This window comes from Eublepharis macularius, chromosome 12 (assembly GCF_028583425.1).
Source record: "Eublepharis macularius isolate TG4126 chromosome 12, MPM_Emac_v1.0, whole genome shotgun sequence".
Lineage (NCBI taxonomy): Eukaryota > Metazoa > Chordata > Lepidosauria > Squamata > Eublepharidae > Eublepharis > Eublepharis macularius.
The window spans coordinates 72,832,858-72,850,761 of record NC_072801.1 but is presented as its reverse complement, the minus strand read 5'-3'; the positions used below and the strand labels follow the sequence as shown (position 1 = coordinate 72,850,761).

Sequence of the window (17,904 nt, the reverse complement as noted above, 5' to 3'; positions counted from 1 at the left end):
CCTTAACTTCTGAGATCTCATGAGATTGGGATATATCAGGCTATCTTCCCTCCCTCTTGAAATTGGTAGTCCATTAAAAAAGGTCCATGTAGGAAATGCGGGTGATATGAAGCAACAGTAAGAAAGCATAGGTAATTAACGACCAAAGACCTTGAGGGCATAAAGCCCAAATGCAACAGAGAGCAAATTCATTTGGATTTAAGATATTCCCAATCAAGTACTGTAAGCGTTTTTGTCATAGTACATGTTCTACTAATCTCCAACTCAGCCACAACTGGAATACAAAAAGCTAGTTCTCTACAATTTTGGAGTCTAACACTGAGCTCTGAGCACTAATCAAAGAAGCAGAGCAAAAGGGGAGGGAGAGATTCTGAGAGATGTAAAAGTCTTTTGAATTTTCCTGCAGCAAACCAAGCTGGATGTGGTGAGCTGTTTTCTACTGGCTTCTGATTGAAAACCTGAGAATTCTGGTATTTTTCCCCAAAAAGTAATCCGTTCCACTTCATGTCCACAGTATGACCACAAAGTTCCACCAGCATGTCCTGGCCTTGGTGTTTGCTGTAAAAGAGATGAACAAAAATCCCCAAATCTTGTCCAACATCACTCTCGGGTTCCATGTCTACGACGGCTACAATGATATGAGGATGACCTATCGCACCACCCTTGATCTGCTCTATAAATTGCATCGATATTTTCCTAACTATGAATGTGATGCCTACAAAAACCTAATAGCTGTCATTGGGGGAATTAGCTCCGATATATCTTTTCGCATATCAGACATCTTAAGTCTCTACAAGATTCCACAGGTAAGATCTGTGAATAGAACAAGGAGTGATTTAACAAACTATAATGTTTCCTTTTTGGTCTTTGTTCTGGGATTAAGAAAGATGGCAAGATGTAAATGTTCAAAAAGAAACAAACCAAGGAAAGTTGTTGCACAAAAGGAGGGAGAATAACATAGAATAACAAGTGGGAAATTCTGGAGTTAAGTGGTAGAGCTTTGCTTGAAGAAAGTCCCAGTTTCAGTCTCTGGAATCGCAAAATAAAAGGCTCAAGGGGAAGGTGCTGTGAAAGACCTCATTCTGAATTCCTGGAGTGCCACTGCTAATCACAAAAAACAACGCTGACCATGATAGATCAGGGAGTGGGGGGGGGTCTAGGTAAGTATAAGGGAACTCCATGGTTTCATGGAACTATGTGAGATGATTTTTGTAGGATTCTTTCCGGAAAAATTGTCCTGTATGTGTCAGTCCCTGGCAGGTAGATCCCCCAAGTTCTCCACAACCACCACACAGGTGTATTGGTTGAAGTAACTTTATTAGAGATCCATCAAGTTCAAGGTGCTCAGACAACTGTATTGGCAGAAGTGACACAAATGGGGTTGGTAGTGTTAGTTATAGAAAAAATTCCTGCCCTCAGGACAGTGACCATTAAAGTTCTGGCATGAAGGAGCCAGGGGTGTCAAAGGTTTAGGCTAGACAGAGCAAAGAATGAAATCATCTCAGTTCCCAAGAAGGATACATCTCGAGCCGGCCGCAGCCGGCATTCAAGGACACTTGCTTGAAGCGGCAGGGAAAGAGAAAGTAAATACCTGCAAGATAATCAACTGGCTAAGCATCAATAAGAAACTTCCCATGCCCTCAGAGGATCAGTACATCAGTACACAGAATGCATTCATGGCAGATATGCAGGCAGGCATATATGACAGTATGCCTGCAATCTGAGATTAAATCAAGCAGAAGAGTGCTTGGTTTTAACCCTTGTTAAATCTACGGTTTCCTTTACAAAATATTCAGTGCAGTGTCCCGGGTTGGAGGGACCCCTGGACTTATCAGCGCCCGTGGGCAGTGCTGCTTCAAGGCAGGCATCCCAGCAGGCATCTCAGCTAGAGCAGCAGTGGATGCTATGGAGGCGGAAGAGCCCACTCTACAGAAACCTTTGGAGGTCTGCCGGAACAGTGGCCTCAAGCGGGCCTTCCATATTGCTGAAACAGCCCCAGCTGCTGCGGGCTAGTCCGCCGGCCCATCTGATGAGGAGAGAGATAGCTGTTGGTCTGTGGGAAGGCTCTAATCCATGCCAGGTGAGCAAGATGCCAGGGTGCAGCCGCAGCCCTGCACGCAGGTGCAATGTCTGCCCCACATCGCTTGGGAGGAGCCTGGCATCCTCATCCTGCAAGCTAGTCCAGAACAGTCATTGGGCAGCAAGGGGGAAATCCTCAGTTGCAGTGATTGGCTCCTAGGTCTGTCACTCAACCCTAGGGTGAGGGAGGGAGCCTCACCAGGCAGGGAGGCATCAAGAAGAGCCAGGCACCAGTGAGGGAGACTGGGGTGGAATCATGAGAGAGCTCTAGCAGCCAGCAGGGTGAAGGAGTCAGACTGTTTCAGGGGAGAGAGGGTATATAGTGTGGCGTAAAAAAGGCACAGAAGGCGAGAGCTGTTTATTGAAAAATAATATTTTATCTGAGGGCCAAGCTACACATGACGAATGACACTTGAACAGCAAGTGGATTGAGTGGAGGGCAAGTGAACAGGGAGAAATACACTTGCTGTTCAAGTGTCATTCGTCACTTGTAGCTTGGCCCTGTAACTGCTAACGGATGATAAGCTAATAATTAGAATTATGCATACAACAGATAGCTAGCTAGTAAACGACGAAAGCAACAAAACTATGCAATAGCAAGGCTGTGCGTCTGCATGCCACACGGACTCTCTAGTAATTAACCCTTTTATAGCTTCTTAACAGGATTGACTCTGGGCCAAGTTATACTTCTAGGTTAGGTCTCTTAGAATCAAAACAAATATATTAACCCTATAATGATCAGAATTTAGATCTTGCCAAATCCCAACATATAATATCCTCTTCCTCTCCATCACGGATAGCTGACCTCTCCCAGCCTCCAACCCACAGGTGGTGAAGGGTGACAGTTTTCTAACAAATGTCTCATATATGAGTACACTTCTTTTTAGCTCGCATACGCATCATTTGCCCCAGAGGAGAGAGAAGGAAAACAGTACCCTTTGTTTTACCGTCTTGGCCCAAATGAAGCCCCTCAGAATATAGGAATCGTCTGCTTACTTCTCCATTTCCAGTGGAAGTGGGTTGGGCTTTTTGCTGTGGATAATAACAGTGGAGAACATTTCTTGAAGGTCCTGGAGCCGCTGCTTTCCCAAAATGGGATCTGTTTGGATTTCATTCACAGGGTCCCCAATGAGTACCATTGGAATTTCAGTGATGATATTAAAGATTTACTTTTGGATATTTATATACCTTTCAGAGACAGTAAAGCCAATACTTTTATGTTCTATGGAGAACCTACAGCATTTATGGCATTCAACATTTTTATGTTTCTGGCCAATCCGCAATTTAAAGAAATTACATCGTTTAGAAAGATATGGATTATGACAGCTCAGGTTGACTTTGCATTAACAAGCCTGCAGAGGGCCTGGGATTTCCAGTTCTTCCAGGGCACCATATTCTTCACAATTCAGTCCAATGAAGTTCTTGGATTCCAGAGTTTTCTTAAAGAAATAAAACCTTATGGGGAAGAAGGAAATGGCTTTCTCAAGGACTTCTGGGAGCAAGCATTTGACTGTGTTTATTCAAACTCGGAGGAGCTGATGAATATCAATGAGAGATGTACTGGGGAGGAAAGGTTAGAGAGTCTTCCCGGGCATCTCTTTGAATTGCACATGACAGGCCATAGTTACAGCATCTACAATGCGGTCTACGCTGTGGCACATGCATTGCATGCCATGTACTCATCCCGATCGAATCATAGAGCAATGTATGATGGCCAAGGTGCGGAACTTCACAGTCTCCAGTCTTGGCAGGTAATCTTCATACTCAGGTCTCTATGAAATTTAATAGAAATGTATTTTCAATGAAAATAATGATGAATGTCAATTTCAGGAGTCAGTATTTACTGCCCAATTTTTCCCTTTTCACCAGGTTCACCCATTTCTTCAAGGCATTTCATTTAACAACTCAGCTGGAGAAAGTTTGTCTTTTAATGTTGAAAGGGAAACGGGAACTAGATTGGATGTGATGAACCTGGTCACATTCCCAAATAAGTCTTTCTACCGGGTAAAAATTGGAAGGGTGAATCCCAATGCTCCTGAAGGTCAAGAATTCATCATTGATGAGAAACTGATTGTATGGCAAACAAGTTTTAACCAGGTATGGATTGCGAGGTCTTCTCAGGGGCCACTCCAGTCTCTGGAGAGGCAATTCCATAACGGCCACATAGATCGGTCATCACAAAAGGCCATATTTTGGTTTTGAAATATCAAAGAGAGATGTACATTTAAACTGTTGAACTGATTAGTAAAGTAATTGAACTGTATAAATTTATAAAAAACAAGAGAGAAGAACAAAGTTGATGTATTTTGGAAACCTATGATTCAACATGTGCAAACAAACAGTGCAGACGTAGGGGGGAAATGTATTTTTTAAGCTTGTCAGTGTACTTAGATTGTCATTTTTGTAAAGAAATACCATCCACCATAGAACTCACCCCAATAACTCAAGCTTAGGTTACACTGTTTGTGTGTCACAGGATTCTCTCATCGAATCTGAAGATGCCGGAATGCGACTCGCCCTGCTGCTGTGTAGCAGCCTTGGCAGGGAGTCGTTCTTTGTGGCCCCGCCCGGAGGAAAGGAGGCAGGCTCCCTTCCTGGGCATCCGGGGCTTTGGCCAGGGGCCGGAGCCAAGTGCCGTCTTCAGGTGGCTCCGCTTTCCCCTGGCCGCAGTTTGAAAAGCGCTCGGCCCACCCAACACTCCCTGTTTTTAGTGCAGGACTAGCTGGCTGCTGTTCCAGAGCCGGGTAGGAATTTTTTGCCTTTTTCCCCAGATTGGCTGTTGGAAAAGGGTTTTTTTCGCCTACCTTGCACTAATGGCAGTGTGTGAGGCATTTTGAGGTGGTGCTGTGGGGTTCTATCATTGGCAGGAGATTTTGGGAATAGGGTGTGGGCCAGTGAGCACCCAGTGGCACTTCCCCATGGGTGGGGAACAGGGTCTGCCATTAAGGGCGGTATGCTTGTTTACGGCTACCGTAGCACTGGCAGAAGCCTGCGGGGATCCCCAAGCACAAGGCTTTCCCTCATGCTGTACGGCTGAGGCGTTAGGTGCTTGATGGGGGGATCCATTGCCTGGCTGGCCGGGTTGCAGCCATTCAATGGATGGCCTACACTCGGGGCGTTGGGGCTCACCCAGGCAGGTCAAGGTGGTAGGTCCGGAGTTGACCCCGTGGCTTGACCTGTACCGCTTAGTTGGCCCTTGCCTTGTTTATGTCATGGTCATTTTAATAAATGGCCCTTTAATTCCAAGCCTGTGTCTGTCTCTTCATTCCGGCTGGGGTTGCAAAGTACAAGTACTGGGAGGGATGCATCCATCCCCCAAGCACACAGCACTCAAACTCTTAGTAGTGCAAATAGAAAGATAGAGAATAACAAAGGGTTTACCATCCTATTTCTTGATAAAATGTCACTCCTCAGAGGACAGAGTTGTAGACAGCCAAAAGGTCAAATAATTTTATCTTCTGCTTGAGGCAGGAAGATCAGAACAATATTGGACAAATTCTCCAAAAAGAGATTGTAAGTTCCCAGCGCATGGGTATAGCCTGTCTTTTCTTACATCTTCTGATCAGGAAGGAACACGTCTCAGTTCTGAGAATAAGGTCCCAATGGACTTTTAATGGCTTTATCATCTTTAACAAATATGAGCATGGACTAATTGAATGTTGATTAGGATAAGTATCGAGTGTAGGGTGAGAAGATAGCCTGTTCTTTCTCCTGTATCCTTGCACACTCAATTGCTTGAACAAACCATGTATATGCTTTTAGTTTTTGTTTGTTAAACTTTTTTACCCTTTGAAATCTTTGATCTTAATATCTGTAAACACAGCATTTGGTTGTACTGCCTAAAATGTGGTTCTGGGGAAGTACTGCGGTGATTGAGTAGGTGGTGGTGGTACAACTGCAGGAATTCCTGAATGATGCTGTAGTCCTGGACCCATTCCAATCTGGCTTCCGTCCTGGCCATGGGACGGAGATGGCCTTGGTTGCCCTCATGGATGACCTTCACAGGCATCTGGATTGGGGCGGGTTGGCGCTGCTTGTGTTACTCGATCTAACAGCAGCATTTGACACGGTCAACTATGATTTGTTGGCCAGCCACCTCGCCGACGTGGGGATTAGGGAGACAGCCTTACAGTGGCTGGTCTCCATTCTTTAGGGTTGGGGACAGAGGGTGGCGCTTGGGGGAGATCTATCGCCCCGTTACCCTTTGGTGTGCGGGGTTCCGCAAGGGGCGATACTCGCCCTGATGTTATTTAACATCTACATGTGCCCCCTCGCCCAGTTGGTGTGGAGGTTTGGGCTGGGCTGTCATCAACACGCAGATGACACCCAGCTTTTTCTGTTGATGGACGGCCGGCCAGACATGGCTCCAGACAATCTGGCCAGAGCTCTGGAGGCTGTGACAGCATGGTTGAAACAGAGCAGGCTGAAACTGAACCCGGTGAAGATGGAGGTCCTGCAGCTGGGATGGGGGCTGTCAGATGTTGGGATCCAGCTCCCTGCCCTGGATGGGACACCACTGGCAACTCTGCCAGTGGTGAAAAGTCTGGGTGTGCTCCTGGATGCCTCCCTGTTGATGGAGGCCCAGGTCACGGCGGTTGCCAAGTCTGCATTTTTCCATCTTCGTCAGATCAGCAACTTGCCCCCTACCTACCTGGCTACAGTGACGCATGCAACGGTCAACTCCAGGCTAGATTACTGAAACTCACTCTACGCTGGGCTACCCCTGGGCCTGATCCGGAAACTACATCTGGTCCAGAATGCAGTGGCACAGGTCCTGACCAGTATATCCTACCAGTCACATATCACACCTGTCCTACACCAGCTGCACTGGCTTCCATTTGAATTCTGAATCAGGTTCAAGGTGTTGGTTCTTACCTTTAAAGCCCTGAGCAGGTTGGGACCAGCATATCTTCGGGACCGCCTCTCCCTGTATGTTCCCTGGAGACTGCTTCGATCAGCGGATAAATGTTTACTGGTGGTCCGCAGCCTTAAGGAAGCCTGCCTCGCTTCAACCAGGGCCAGGGCCTTTTCTGTCCTGGCCCCAGCCTGGTGGTACTCTCTGTCAATGGAGACCCGGGCCCAGCGCGACATATTATCATTCCGCCGGGCCTGTAAGACAGACCTGTTCCGCCAGGTGTTCGGTGGTTGAAGGGGGCGGTGCCATGTCGGCCTCCCACCTTTGGGGTGGGGTGGGGGGTTCTCCCCACCATTGCACCTTAATGTATCTGGTTAATTTATTTCATTATTGTTTACTGTATGTTGATTTTAGAATTGTTGTTTTCTTGTTTTTTATTGATTTTAACTTGTTCACCGCCCAGAGCCCCTGAAGATGGGTGGTTTATAAATTCAAATATCATTATCATCTTCTTCTTCTTCTTCTTTCCTTGAGAGTGATAGCTTTAATTTTGAAGGTATTATCTATTGTCTGCATGCTATCTTGTAGGAGCAAAGAGGATTTGACACAACTAGGTGGGGCCTCTAAACAGTAAGTCCATCCAATAGGAGCAACTGTTTGATTTTCTAGTGCTGTTGATAACTATGCAGTTTATTTTAGTACTCCCTGGGAGTGAGGGACAGAGGCAGCATAGTCAAGTGGAGACTCCGAAGGGCTGTGGCAATTTCCAGACTCCTGGGAAACTGAGATGATAGGGCTTGCAGGTCTGTTCCTTCATATATTTATTATTCCTTACCATTATTGAGAGCCAGTTTGGTGTAATGGTTATCAGTGCGGAACTCTAATCTGGAGAACCGGGTTTGACTCCCAAGTCCCCCCTCCTCTGCTTGAAGCCAGCTAGGTGACTTTAGGTCAGTCACAGCTTCTAGGAGCTCTCTCAGCCCCACCCACCTCACAAAGTGATTATTGTTGTGGGGATAATAACAACATACTTTGTAAACCGCTCTGAGTGGGCATTAAGTTGTCCTGAAGGGCGGTATATAAATCGAATGTTATTATTCTTATTATAATTATTGAAAACATATGCACATTGTCCATGGATGTTAAGATATGTGAAACATTTTCCAAGTCGTTATTAAAATTTGGTAGGCTTGTCAGAAAACCTTATAAAAACACTTTCCCTAACCAAGTAAGATATTTCAAATTACACACACACACATACACACACGCACAAAACTGCACACATCTAGAGATGTACTTTCACATTACTGCAAGCATAATATTCACTAACACTTAATTTTAGCTCCTTTTTTGTTTAGATAGCAGTTAATAAAGAATAAAATGAAATCTGACTTCTCCTGCCCAAATTCATGTTTTTGGATAGATGTCAGCCCTTTCTTTGTGTAGTGACTACTGCAACCCTGGCTCACATAAGAAAATAAAGGAAGGGGAGAAATTTTGCTGCTATGATTGTGTTCCTTGCCCAAAAGGAAAGATTTCAAGTCAAAAGGGTAGGTGATATCATGAATCAGCATTCAGAGTTAATTTAGATGATTTGGTTGTAAAACGTAGATGGAATTTAAAGAAGCCTCAATAGAGTCATCGTAATTATGTCTCTGTCTCCATTTGTTAAGATCACCTGTTATGTAGACAAAAGTATTTTCTATTCCAAAACCAAGTCAGCAATTCGATAAGAAAGGATCTTGGTAATCTATTTCATTCAAAAGGCTTGGCGGAGTAACACCACCACAAGTTAGTTAAATGACAGGAAAAAGCAAGTAGGAATAAATGGTCAGTTCTCTCAATGGTGGAAAGTATGGCACAAAGATCAGTATTGGTGTTGGTGCTATTTTCTTTGTTCATATATATGGAGGGGGGAATGTACTAAGTCTGCAGAAGACAGAAAATTGTGATCTATTGTTGGCTCCCTGGAGTAACTTGTAACTGGTAATTGTTCGGTCTCAATGTGAAACAGGTTGCTGTATTAAATGGATCACTAGTTTGAGCCAATGGATTTCTTTGTATGTTTTTTATGTTCTTATGCTCAAACTATTTCCCCAGAAAGGGGAAATGGCCAATCATTGTTTGAATCATTTGGGTGCAAGACGGACACTGCATAACTCCTTTTTTGTTGAAAACTGTGCCTAGTTTTTAAAGAATATTGGGAGCAGAGACCGTGCACAGCCTGTTGGTAGGAACCAAGTTGACTGCCCCCACCAGTCTGATATCTCTCCTTGAGAGCATAGGTCATCACACTCTTTCAAGACAGTCAACTCTTTACACCACTTTATGGATCCTGCTAGGAAATCCCATAGGACTGCAGCTGACATTCTGAACTTTAAGTGACAAAAATGATGTTGGAGTCCTGCTGAATGCAAATGACTATCTCGAAAATGGTCTACCAAACAACTCACAGTGTGTGTTTGAAGTGCCAAAATCAACATAATCCAGGGCTTCCACAAAGCCCAGAACAGTTTCAATGATGGAAGAAAAGTTCTTAATTTGTACCACCATCACTGCCACAGAGTGCTCACAAAACTGAACTCCACCTTGCTTTCATCCTGCTAGTTACATGTTTTCTGCCACTTGCATTTTTACAGAATGCTGAATCCATCATTACTTTATTTTCTTAGCAAAGCAAAGGGCTGATCAGAGTCTGTCTTTAGGAAAGGTTTGGAACAATCCTTTAAACAAACCTGGATTTCGTCTGAGTATGAGGGAGAGAAGGAGGGAGGGTGAAATGTTATTCTTGCTTGCAACTTATGTGGGGAAGAGTTTTCAGGTTGTAATGTTAATCTTGGAAGGCACTTGGAGGAAAGAATAAGAAGCCAAAAGTATGTAAGTATCTTGGCATTTCCCGAGTTTCTATGAATACCCCAAAATCATGCTTTAGTTAAAATATATGCATTCTGGAATAGGCCATCAGTCCACACACGTATTTCTTCACAAACAAAAAAAAGTATTCCTCATTGCCTGCGTGCCTGAAAGTAATATACAGAAATGAAAGTTATATCGCATATTATTTGGTTAAATGATCCAAACATAACAATCTAATTGCTAATCATCGTCATCATTATCAGTTTAAGAAATTATACTTGGATACCAGTAAAAAAGAGCCCAGCAGTAGAAATGACACACAAATGATGTCCTCCACATTGGCCGTTTCCACACTACTCACCTTCATCTGGAATGCGCAAAACTTGTGCAAGAAGATGCTATCTTCCACGGTTTTTTTGTGACGTTCCGCAGTGTACCGGATGAAGGTGAATAGCGTGGAAATGCCGGAATGCGACTCTGAGTCGCATTCTCTCATATCAAATTCTCTCATATCAAATTCTCTCATATCAAATTCAACCTAAAACTCATCTCATCTCATGTATCATAGCAACTGCCACTGTGATGTCCATCTGTTTTCCAGACATGGTTGATTGCATCAAATGTCCAAGTGATCAATATCCAACTAAGGACCAAGATGGATGCATTCTGAAGACAATAAGCTTCCTGTCTTTTGAAGAATCTTTAGGAATTAGTTTGGCTTCCATAGCTGTTTCTTTAGCTGTGATCACAAGCATGGTGTTAGGAACATTCATTAAACACAAAGACACCCCCATCGTCAAAGCCAACAACCGAGACATCACCTATATCCTTCTCATTGCTCTCCTGCTCTGCTTCCTCTCGTCTTTGCTATTCCTTGGCCAACCAACAGAGGTGACCTGCTTCCTCCGTCTATCTGCGTTCAGCATCATCTTCTCTGTGGCTGTTTCTTGTGTGTTGGCCAAAACTATCACTGTGGTTGTAGCTTTCATGGCCACCAGACCAGAGTCCCGCATGAGGAAGTGGGTGGGGAAAAAACTGACTAACTCCATTGTCCTTTCTTGTTCCTTCATTCAAGCAGGAATTTCTGCAGTGTGGCTAGCAACCTCACCGCCATTCCCAGATGTTGACACATTGTCACTGGCTGAAGAGATATTATTAGAATGTAATGAAGGGTCTGTCCTCATGTTCTACATTGGCCTGGGTTATATGGGACTTCTCTCCATCATCAGCTTGATTGTGGCTTTCCTGGCCAGGAAATTGCCTGACAGTTTTAACGAAGCCAAGTTTATCACCTTCAGCATGCTTATCTTCTGTAGTGTTTGGTTGTCTTTTGTTCCAACCTTCCTGAGCACCAAAGGGAAATCCGTGGTAGCCGTGGAGATCTTCTCCATTTTGGCCTCTGGTGCAGCATTACTGGGCTGTATATTTTCCCCCAAATGCTACATTATTCTATTGAGACCTGAGCTGAACACAAGAGAGAAATTAACAAGGAGAAAAAATTAACTGCAGCTGTGATTCCTAATATCCCTCTTTTTTCTTTTTATAGGAGAGACTAGGCCTGTGCCATTAGATAGTTGAGGCATTCAAGTACTCTACTCATATTTTAAACAAGCACAAAAAATTCCAAAGAATAAGGACTGGTTATATAAAATTCATTGAAGGCTCAGTAATTATTTTTCAGTAATGTTTTTTGCCACTTCTAGTGATCAACAGCTGTTAGAATGTAAGTAATGATCCTACATTGTTTAGTGTGTGTTCCACAAACTGCTTTTTTTAAAAAAATCTTTCATTTCTGTATCCTGCACATTGACAGTGGCCATTAAAGAATAGAAAGGACTGGTTGGTGAATTTGTCTTAGGCACTAAAGCTGCTGGCAACTCTTAAGATGTACTGGAAAATGTCCAAAATGTATGAATAGAAGCAACCAGCCCCGAACTCACAGGGACCGGAGTTTGTGGGGCCATAGGTGCAAGTGTAAGCAGGTCAGCTTTTCTACGCTTGGCTGCCTCCTTCAGCTTGGTTCCCAGGGCTGCGCGGGGGCTGCAGGGCTTGAAAATCCAGCCAATCAGAACAAATGGGTGAGGGAAGGCAGGCCTTTGTTGCCAACATGAGAGAAGCTTCCTCTCAGGTTCACCCTCCCTCTATATAGAAGGAAGCCGACTGGAGCATGTCGCAGTGATCCCCCCCCCCCCCCCGCCATCAATGCTGAATTACACAGTTTATCTGCAGTTTATGTTTGTAAAGTTCTTACAGTTGGTATTCAGCATTTCCATAAAAGTTTTAGCATATTGTAAACTTTGTAATTCTCATCACAACTTTGGGGTGATAGTGTGTTTTCAAACTGTTAAGAACACAGGGTTGTATTTTCAGTTCAATTTCACCATAATGTTAAATTGTCACTTTGGCTGAGGGTTTGGCATTGGGCACAGATCCCCTTTGGGGAGAAACAGGATCGGTGTGCAGTTTCGCCATAGATGGGGATCCCCATAAGGGATCTTGGACCAGGCATAGGCAGTGGCAAATCCAGCTTGGGGGCTGCCAGAGCATACCTGTTGCCAGATGATGGGGGAACCACGGAGAGGCTACCACCCATTGTGGATCCCACTAACTATCATCCCATGGTTCCCCTTTCAGCAAGTGGGCTGAAGGGATGAGGGGTCATTGGCTGGCAGCCAGGTCAGCTGATGCTAGGATCTGTGCCCTATGCAGAGTGAACAATCCTATCACTGTAACCAGGGTTTTTTTCTGGGGAAAGAGGTGGTGGAACTCAGTGGGTTGCCCTTGGAGAAAATGGTCACATGGCTGGTGGCCCTGCCCGATCTCCATGCGGTGCGGAGGGCTATCTCAACTCCCCTCTGTCTGGAGATCAGAGGGCGGGGCCACCAGCCATGTGACCGTTTTCAAGAGGTTCCAGAACTCCGTTCCACTGTGTTCCAGCTGAAAAAAAGCCCTGACTGTAACCAATAAAGTTGAGGCTTCTTTTCTCCATGCCATGTCTCTTGCGTCTTTTTTGCTTGTACCAGCACCCTCAGCCTTTGAGTTGGTACCTCAAAGGGCTGCTTAGGGCATTCACAACCGCAAAGGAAGAAAAAGGAAAGCTCTAAAGGAGATTCTGTATCGGGGGAATAGTTAGGGACTCATGAAAGGCACTGGGGATTCTTTTCCCCAGCCAAACATCTCCATTTTAATTAATGAAAATGGTGGGCTGGTAAAGATTCAGCTATCAAGAAAGTCTAGTAATTCAATGATTGGGCATTATCTGTGTGACTTCATTTCTTGCTTTTCTTAGTTCGCCTTTTCTTTCAAATAAAGTAAATCCCATATGAAGAAACATGATAGAAAAGGCCCATAAGAAGAATTCAATTATAGTGCAGTAGCTCCTGAAAGACCAAGAAACCATAGAAAAGCCCACAAATGGAAAACAGCACCATGAACTATTGCAGGGGTCAGAATGCCCCCAAAGATTTCTGTCCTGAGCCAAGCTGTGCTATGGGTTCCTCTCAGGAAAGGCAGTCCTTCAAATATGCATGTCCCAGTTCATGAAGGCCTTGAAAGGGAAGCCCAGGCCCTTGTATTGGACTCAGAAGAAATCAATAGGGTATCAATGCAATAATCACAAAATCAAAGTTGTTTCTAAGGGTCGCAATTTGTACAGACAGTGCATGGCCAAAGAAGACATGGTGGGACAACTGTGTCATGGCTGAACTCAGAGGACCTATTGGGATACAGAAAATTTCACTCAGAGGCCTAGTACATCATAACAAAAATGCCTAATTTATCATATCAAGAAATCTTATGTCTTGATCTAAGTGGATCTGAGCAAAGATCCTCCTTTCAGATTGGATGCTGTGAGATACTTGCAGCCATTGTGGTAGAAAGCATAAATGTTCTAAATAAATAAAACTGCCATCCACAAAAAGAAGTTTGGAGGGAATTAGTTTCATTGAACTGAGTGAAATTTCAGAATAAACATGCTCAACATTGCACTGCACATAAAGAAAGCTTGCACCATGAAGCCCTATCAAAATAAGGGCTTCATCCTCTTCAGGTTTGCTCACTGTTCAAGTCTTGAATCTACCTGCCAGAAGGAGCAGAATAAACATGTGCTGAGATCAGAAAAAAAAAATCCTATTTGCTATCAAACTTTCCTCAGAGTTTCTGTTGGGAGAAGTGATTATTTCCCCATGGAATTGTCCAAATAACTGTAATGTGATCTCCACTTTTGAAGAAACTTTAGGAATTAGTTTGGCTTCCGTGGCTGTTTCTTTAGCTGTGATCACAACCGTAGTGTTAGGAACTTTCATTAAACACAAAGACACCCCCATCGTCAAAGCCAACAACCGGGATGTCGCCTATATCCTTCTCATCGCTCTCCTGCTCTGTTTCCTCTCATCTTTGCTATTTCTTGGCCAACCAGCGAAGGTGACCTGCTTTCTCGTCAATCGGCATTCAGCATCATCTTCTCTGTGGCTGTTTCTTGTGTGTTGGCCAAAACCATCACTGTGGTTGTAGCTTTCATGGCCACCAGACCCGGGTCCAGTGTGAGGAAGTGGGTGGGGAAAAGACTGACTAAATGTGTTATCCTTTTCTGCTCCTTTGTTCAAGCAGGCATTTGTGCGGTGTGGCTTTCAACCACGCCACCATACCCAGATTTTGACACACTGTCCCTGACTGAAGAGATCATAGTAGAATGTAAAGAAGGGTCTGTCCTCATGTTCTATGTTGGCCTGGGATATATAGAACTTGTATCCATCATCAGCTTGACTGTAGCTTTCCTCGCCAGGAAGCTGCCTGACAGTTTTAACGAAGCCAAGTTCATTACATTCAGCATGCTGATCTTTTACAGTGTTTGGTTGTCTTTTGTTCCAACGTATCTGAGCACCAAAGGGAAATACATAGTAGCTGTGGAGGTGTTCTCTATCTTGGTGTCCAGTGGTGGATTACTAGGTTGTATTTTCCCCCCAAAATGCTATATTATTATGTTGAGACCAGATTTGAACAGGAAAGAACTAAAAAAGAGAAAGAATAAGGGTTGTGAATGATTCCTAATACCTGTCTTCTGGGCATGGAGCAGGGGTCACTGGGGCAGTTTGAGGGGGGGGGTAGTTGTGAATTTCCTGCATTGTGCAGGGGGTTGAACTAGATGACCCTAGAGGTACCTTCCAACCCTATGATTCTATGCTTCTTTTGCCAATTGATATTTGGGGCATTCCAGCATTCTGCACATATTCTAAGCAAATACAAAGTAACAGATTCAAAGAATAAAGGAAAATAAAATCATTTTACAATCAGTATTTTCCCCAGTAATTTTCTTCTTTCTTCCAGTTTTCAACAACTTTTAGAATGTAGATGACGATCTTTCATTTGGTGCCTGTGTTTCTCCAATCACTTGTCCAAATACATTGTTTTTTTCTTTGAAATCTTTCATCTATATCTGGCAAATTGATGATGGCTGCTAACGAATGCAAAGGACTGGAGGGTGAATTTGTCTCAGCCATCCTGAGCAGTAATGTTAGCAATGAATGGAAAGGGATCTTTGAGGCCTTTCGACTGCAATGGAACTCCCTGTGGAATCTGAGAAACAAGTAAAGAAGACCCAGCATTGGGAGAAATTACTGGGGTTTTGTGAAAGGCATCTGGGATTCAGTTCCCCTCCAAACATCTTAGGATCTTGCCATGGCAGTGCTGGCCTGATGAAGCTTCAAAAATAAAAAATGACTTCTACTTAGATGATGTCATAGTCATGTGACTTTCTTCCTTGCTTTCTTAGTGTTCCTTTTCATTTAAATAAAGTAAGTCCAGCATAAAGATTGTGTGAAGTAACATGGGAAATAAGGCTCAAGAAAGAGTCAAAGGGTTCTTCATAGTTGCTGGGTTGCCCCTCACAAATTGTGAGGGGTGATACTGCAAGGAGTGGGGGAGACTTGCCATGATGTGAGCAACAGAACACCCATGCTCACAAACAACATGGTTATGTCACCTATGGTAACAATGTCATTATGTCACCACCATGCCAGAACACCTCTGGCACTTGGCCTAAAACTATGGTTTTTGCTCAAGGCAGGTTGTCATAGCTGCTGGCTGATGCCCAGGGAAGCTCTCTATAGGCTGCCACCACTCTGGTACTATTTTCATCAGAAGGGCCCAGAGCACCCAACCAACCCTTTCTGTTTACTTTTTCCCAGTAGGATTGATTTATTATGTGACTGAATGAGGTGTAATGACCAGGCAGAATGATAAAGAACATTATTTAAAAGATTTATTAGCAACCGGTGTTCAAAACTTTGTAAAGAAAATAGTAAAAGTTGGTGAACAAACAAAACTATAACATCCTGTCTAACTAGACGGTTCTTAACTGACTTCTATTCTCTCACCCCTTCTGGATGAGGGAACACGCCAACTGCAGCAGCCTCTCCTCAGCTCTGCTCCCTAGGAGTGAACACCCTCCCACTGAAGTGAGGCCTTTTATCCCTTCTCTCAAGCACCATCTCCCTACTTTCCTATTGGTGCAATTTTCCCTCTTACCCAATCACAGGGGCCAAAGGTAACCTGGGAAATGTAGACTCTGCAGTCACTTTACAGCAGGCTTCCCAAGAGCCACTAGGCCTCATTAGGCCCTGGCTCATATCACAGGCAATGGTTAGTTTCTTGCCATGAAAACCCCACCAGAAGTCACCAGAAGTCAATTCTGGCTTGAGGGCACTCTCCGTTCCCACCATGCTAGGGATTCACTCCACAACATGATGGCACTTCTGACCATACAGGAAATGACATCATTTCATCACCGACAATGTCTCAATATCACCCAGGTTCTATTTCCAGGGGCACTGTTGTACCCACCAGTGGCTGCCTTGTTGGGTTGGGTCAGAGTTGTCCTGAGATTTCACCTTTTTGGAACTCTTCCCCATCTTGGTGGCTGTTGAATAATGGTCAAATCTATTAAAAATGTGTTTACTACCAATGGTGGCACATTCAGAGGTGAAACTCAGCAACTAGCATCTCCTCCCTCCCAGTCCATGCAATCCATAATTACCTAAATTACTGTAATTTGTTTCCAAGACTGCTTCTTGGGAAAGATAGTAAACTTCACAGTCAGAATGGGGTTATAACTGCCCCTTATGCTGAGACTTGAGCAAAAGGATGGATACACAAGGCTTTGGGTCAGCTTGTTCCCTCATCTTGTGTCTTGTGATCTGGCATGTTTTGCAATGAATGTATTTGCTCTCTCAGCCAGCATTCAGGGAAAACATTTGGAACTTTGCTGAAGGTCTTGAAAAGTGCTGATCAGTTCCTTTTTAGCCACTGTATCAGCAGATTTAGCTGCCATCCAAGACAGCCAGATTAAGACTGGATGAGGAAGCAAATGGGCACAGGAAATTCTGCATCCAGGGACAAGCATTGCTACAGGATATCTTTGGGGATCCTCCAACTGTCTCTCCTAGCATGCAAAATCGTTATTATTCAGTGCCCCATGAAGGATCCCCTCCCTGTTCCACATGAGTGGTACCAGCCAGGAGATCTTCTGATTGGTGGGATTTCTTCTCAGATCTTTTACCATTTTCAGGAACTTTTCTTTCGTGAACATCCTACCGAGAAGTTAATGGGCCATCCATAGTAAGGAACTTTCTCCCTCCATCTTCTGACCATGGTCAGATATGAACCTTTGTTTTTGCAAGTGACAGGATGCTTAAAGAAAGAAGACGTAGGCTTTGTCCATCCCAGCACGCTTCCTTATCAGTAACATTCTGAACTTTATGAGTTCGGTTTGCTGTGCACATGGACTTTCATAACTGATAATGAGAATTTTTGCTATTTTGGAAGGCCATAGGAAGGTAGTACTATATCATCTAAACATTTACAGGCAGAAATAGGATTGTGCATGTAACACCTCTGTTACCATCACTCCCCGAGCCTATTCCTTCTGTCCCATCATGATACTGTGCCTATTTTGCACTTCTGCAATATCCTGGCCTCTACTGAATTAAAAGCCAAGAAGATCTCTGTTCTTTTGGTTCATGATGAACTAGAAAAACATGGATATTCTCTTATAATGCATCTCAGCTGCTGAAGTGTGTGACGCAGCATGCTAAGCAACACATGAAGCTTTAATGTCC

At 44.0% G+C, this 17,904-nt stretch overlaps 1 protein-coding gene across 1 annotated transcript; it reads left to right on the top strand.

The window, feature by feature from the left end:
• Positions 1–515: 515 nt before the first annotated feature.
• On the top strand, positions 516–11,293 carry LOC129339843 (vomeronasal type-2 receptor 26-like). Its single transcript, XM_054994419.1, has 5 exons — positions 516–806; positions 2,967–3,830; positions 3,949–4,176; positions 8,358–8,484; positions 10,392–11,293. Exons 1-5 carry the CDS (start codon positions 516–518, stop codon positions 11,291–11,293), a joined length of 2,412 nt encoding a protein of 803 aa, XP_054850394.1.
• Positions 11,294–17,904: the final 6,611 nt, after the last annotated feature.

What these genes read in the sequence shown, in the direction of transcription:
- LOC129339843 (XM_054994419.1), top strand. Translation starts at nt 516, where the DNA reads ATGACCACAAAGTTCCACCAGCATGTCCTGGCCTTGGTGTTTGCTGTA. An exon ending in GGCAAACAAGTTTTAACCAG is followed by an intron (nt 4,177 to 8,357) that starts GTATGGATTGCG and finishes GTTTTTGGATAG; the next exon opens with ATGTCAGCCCTTTCTTTGTG. An exon ending in AAAGATTTCAAGTCAAAAGG is followed by an intron (nt 8,485 to 10,391) that starts GTAGGTGATATC and finishes TCTGTTTTCCAG; the next exon opens with ACATGGTTGATTGCATCAAA.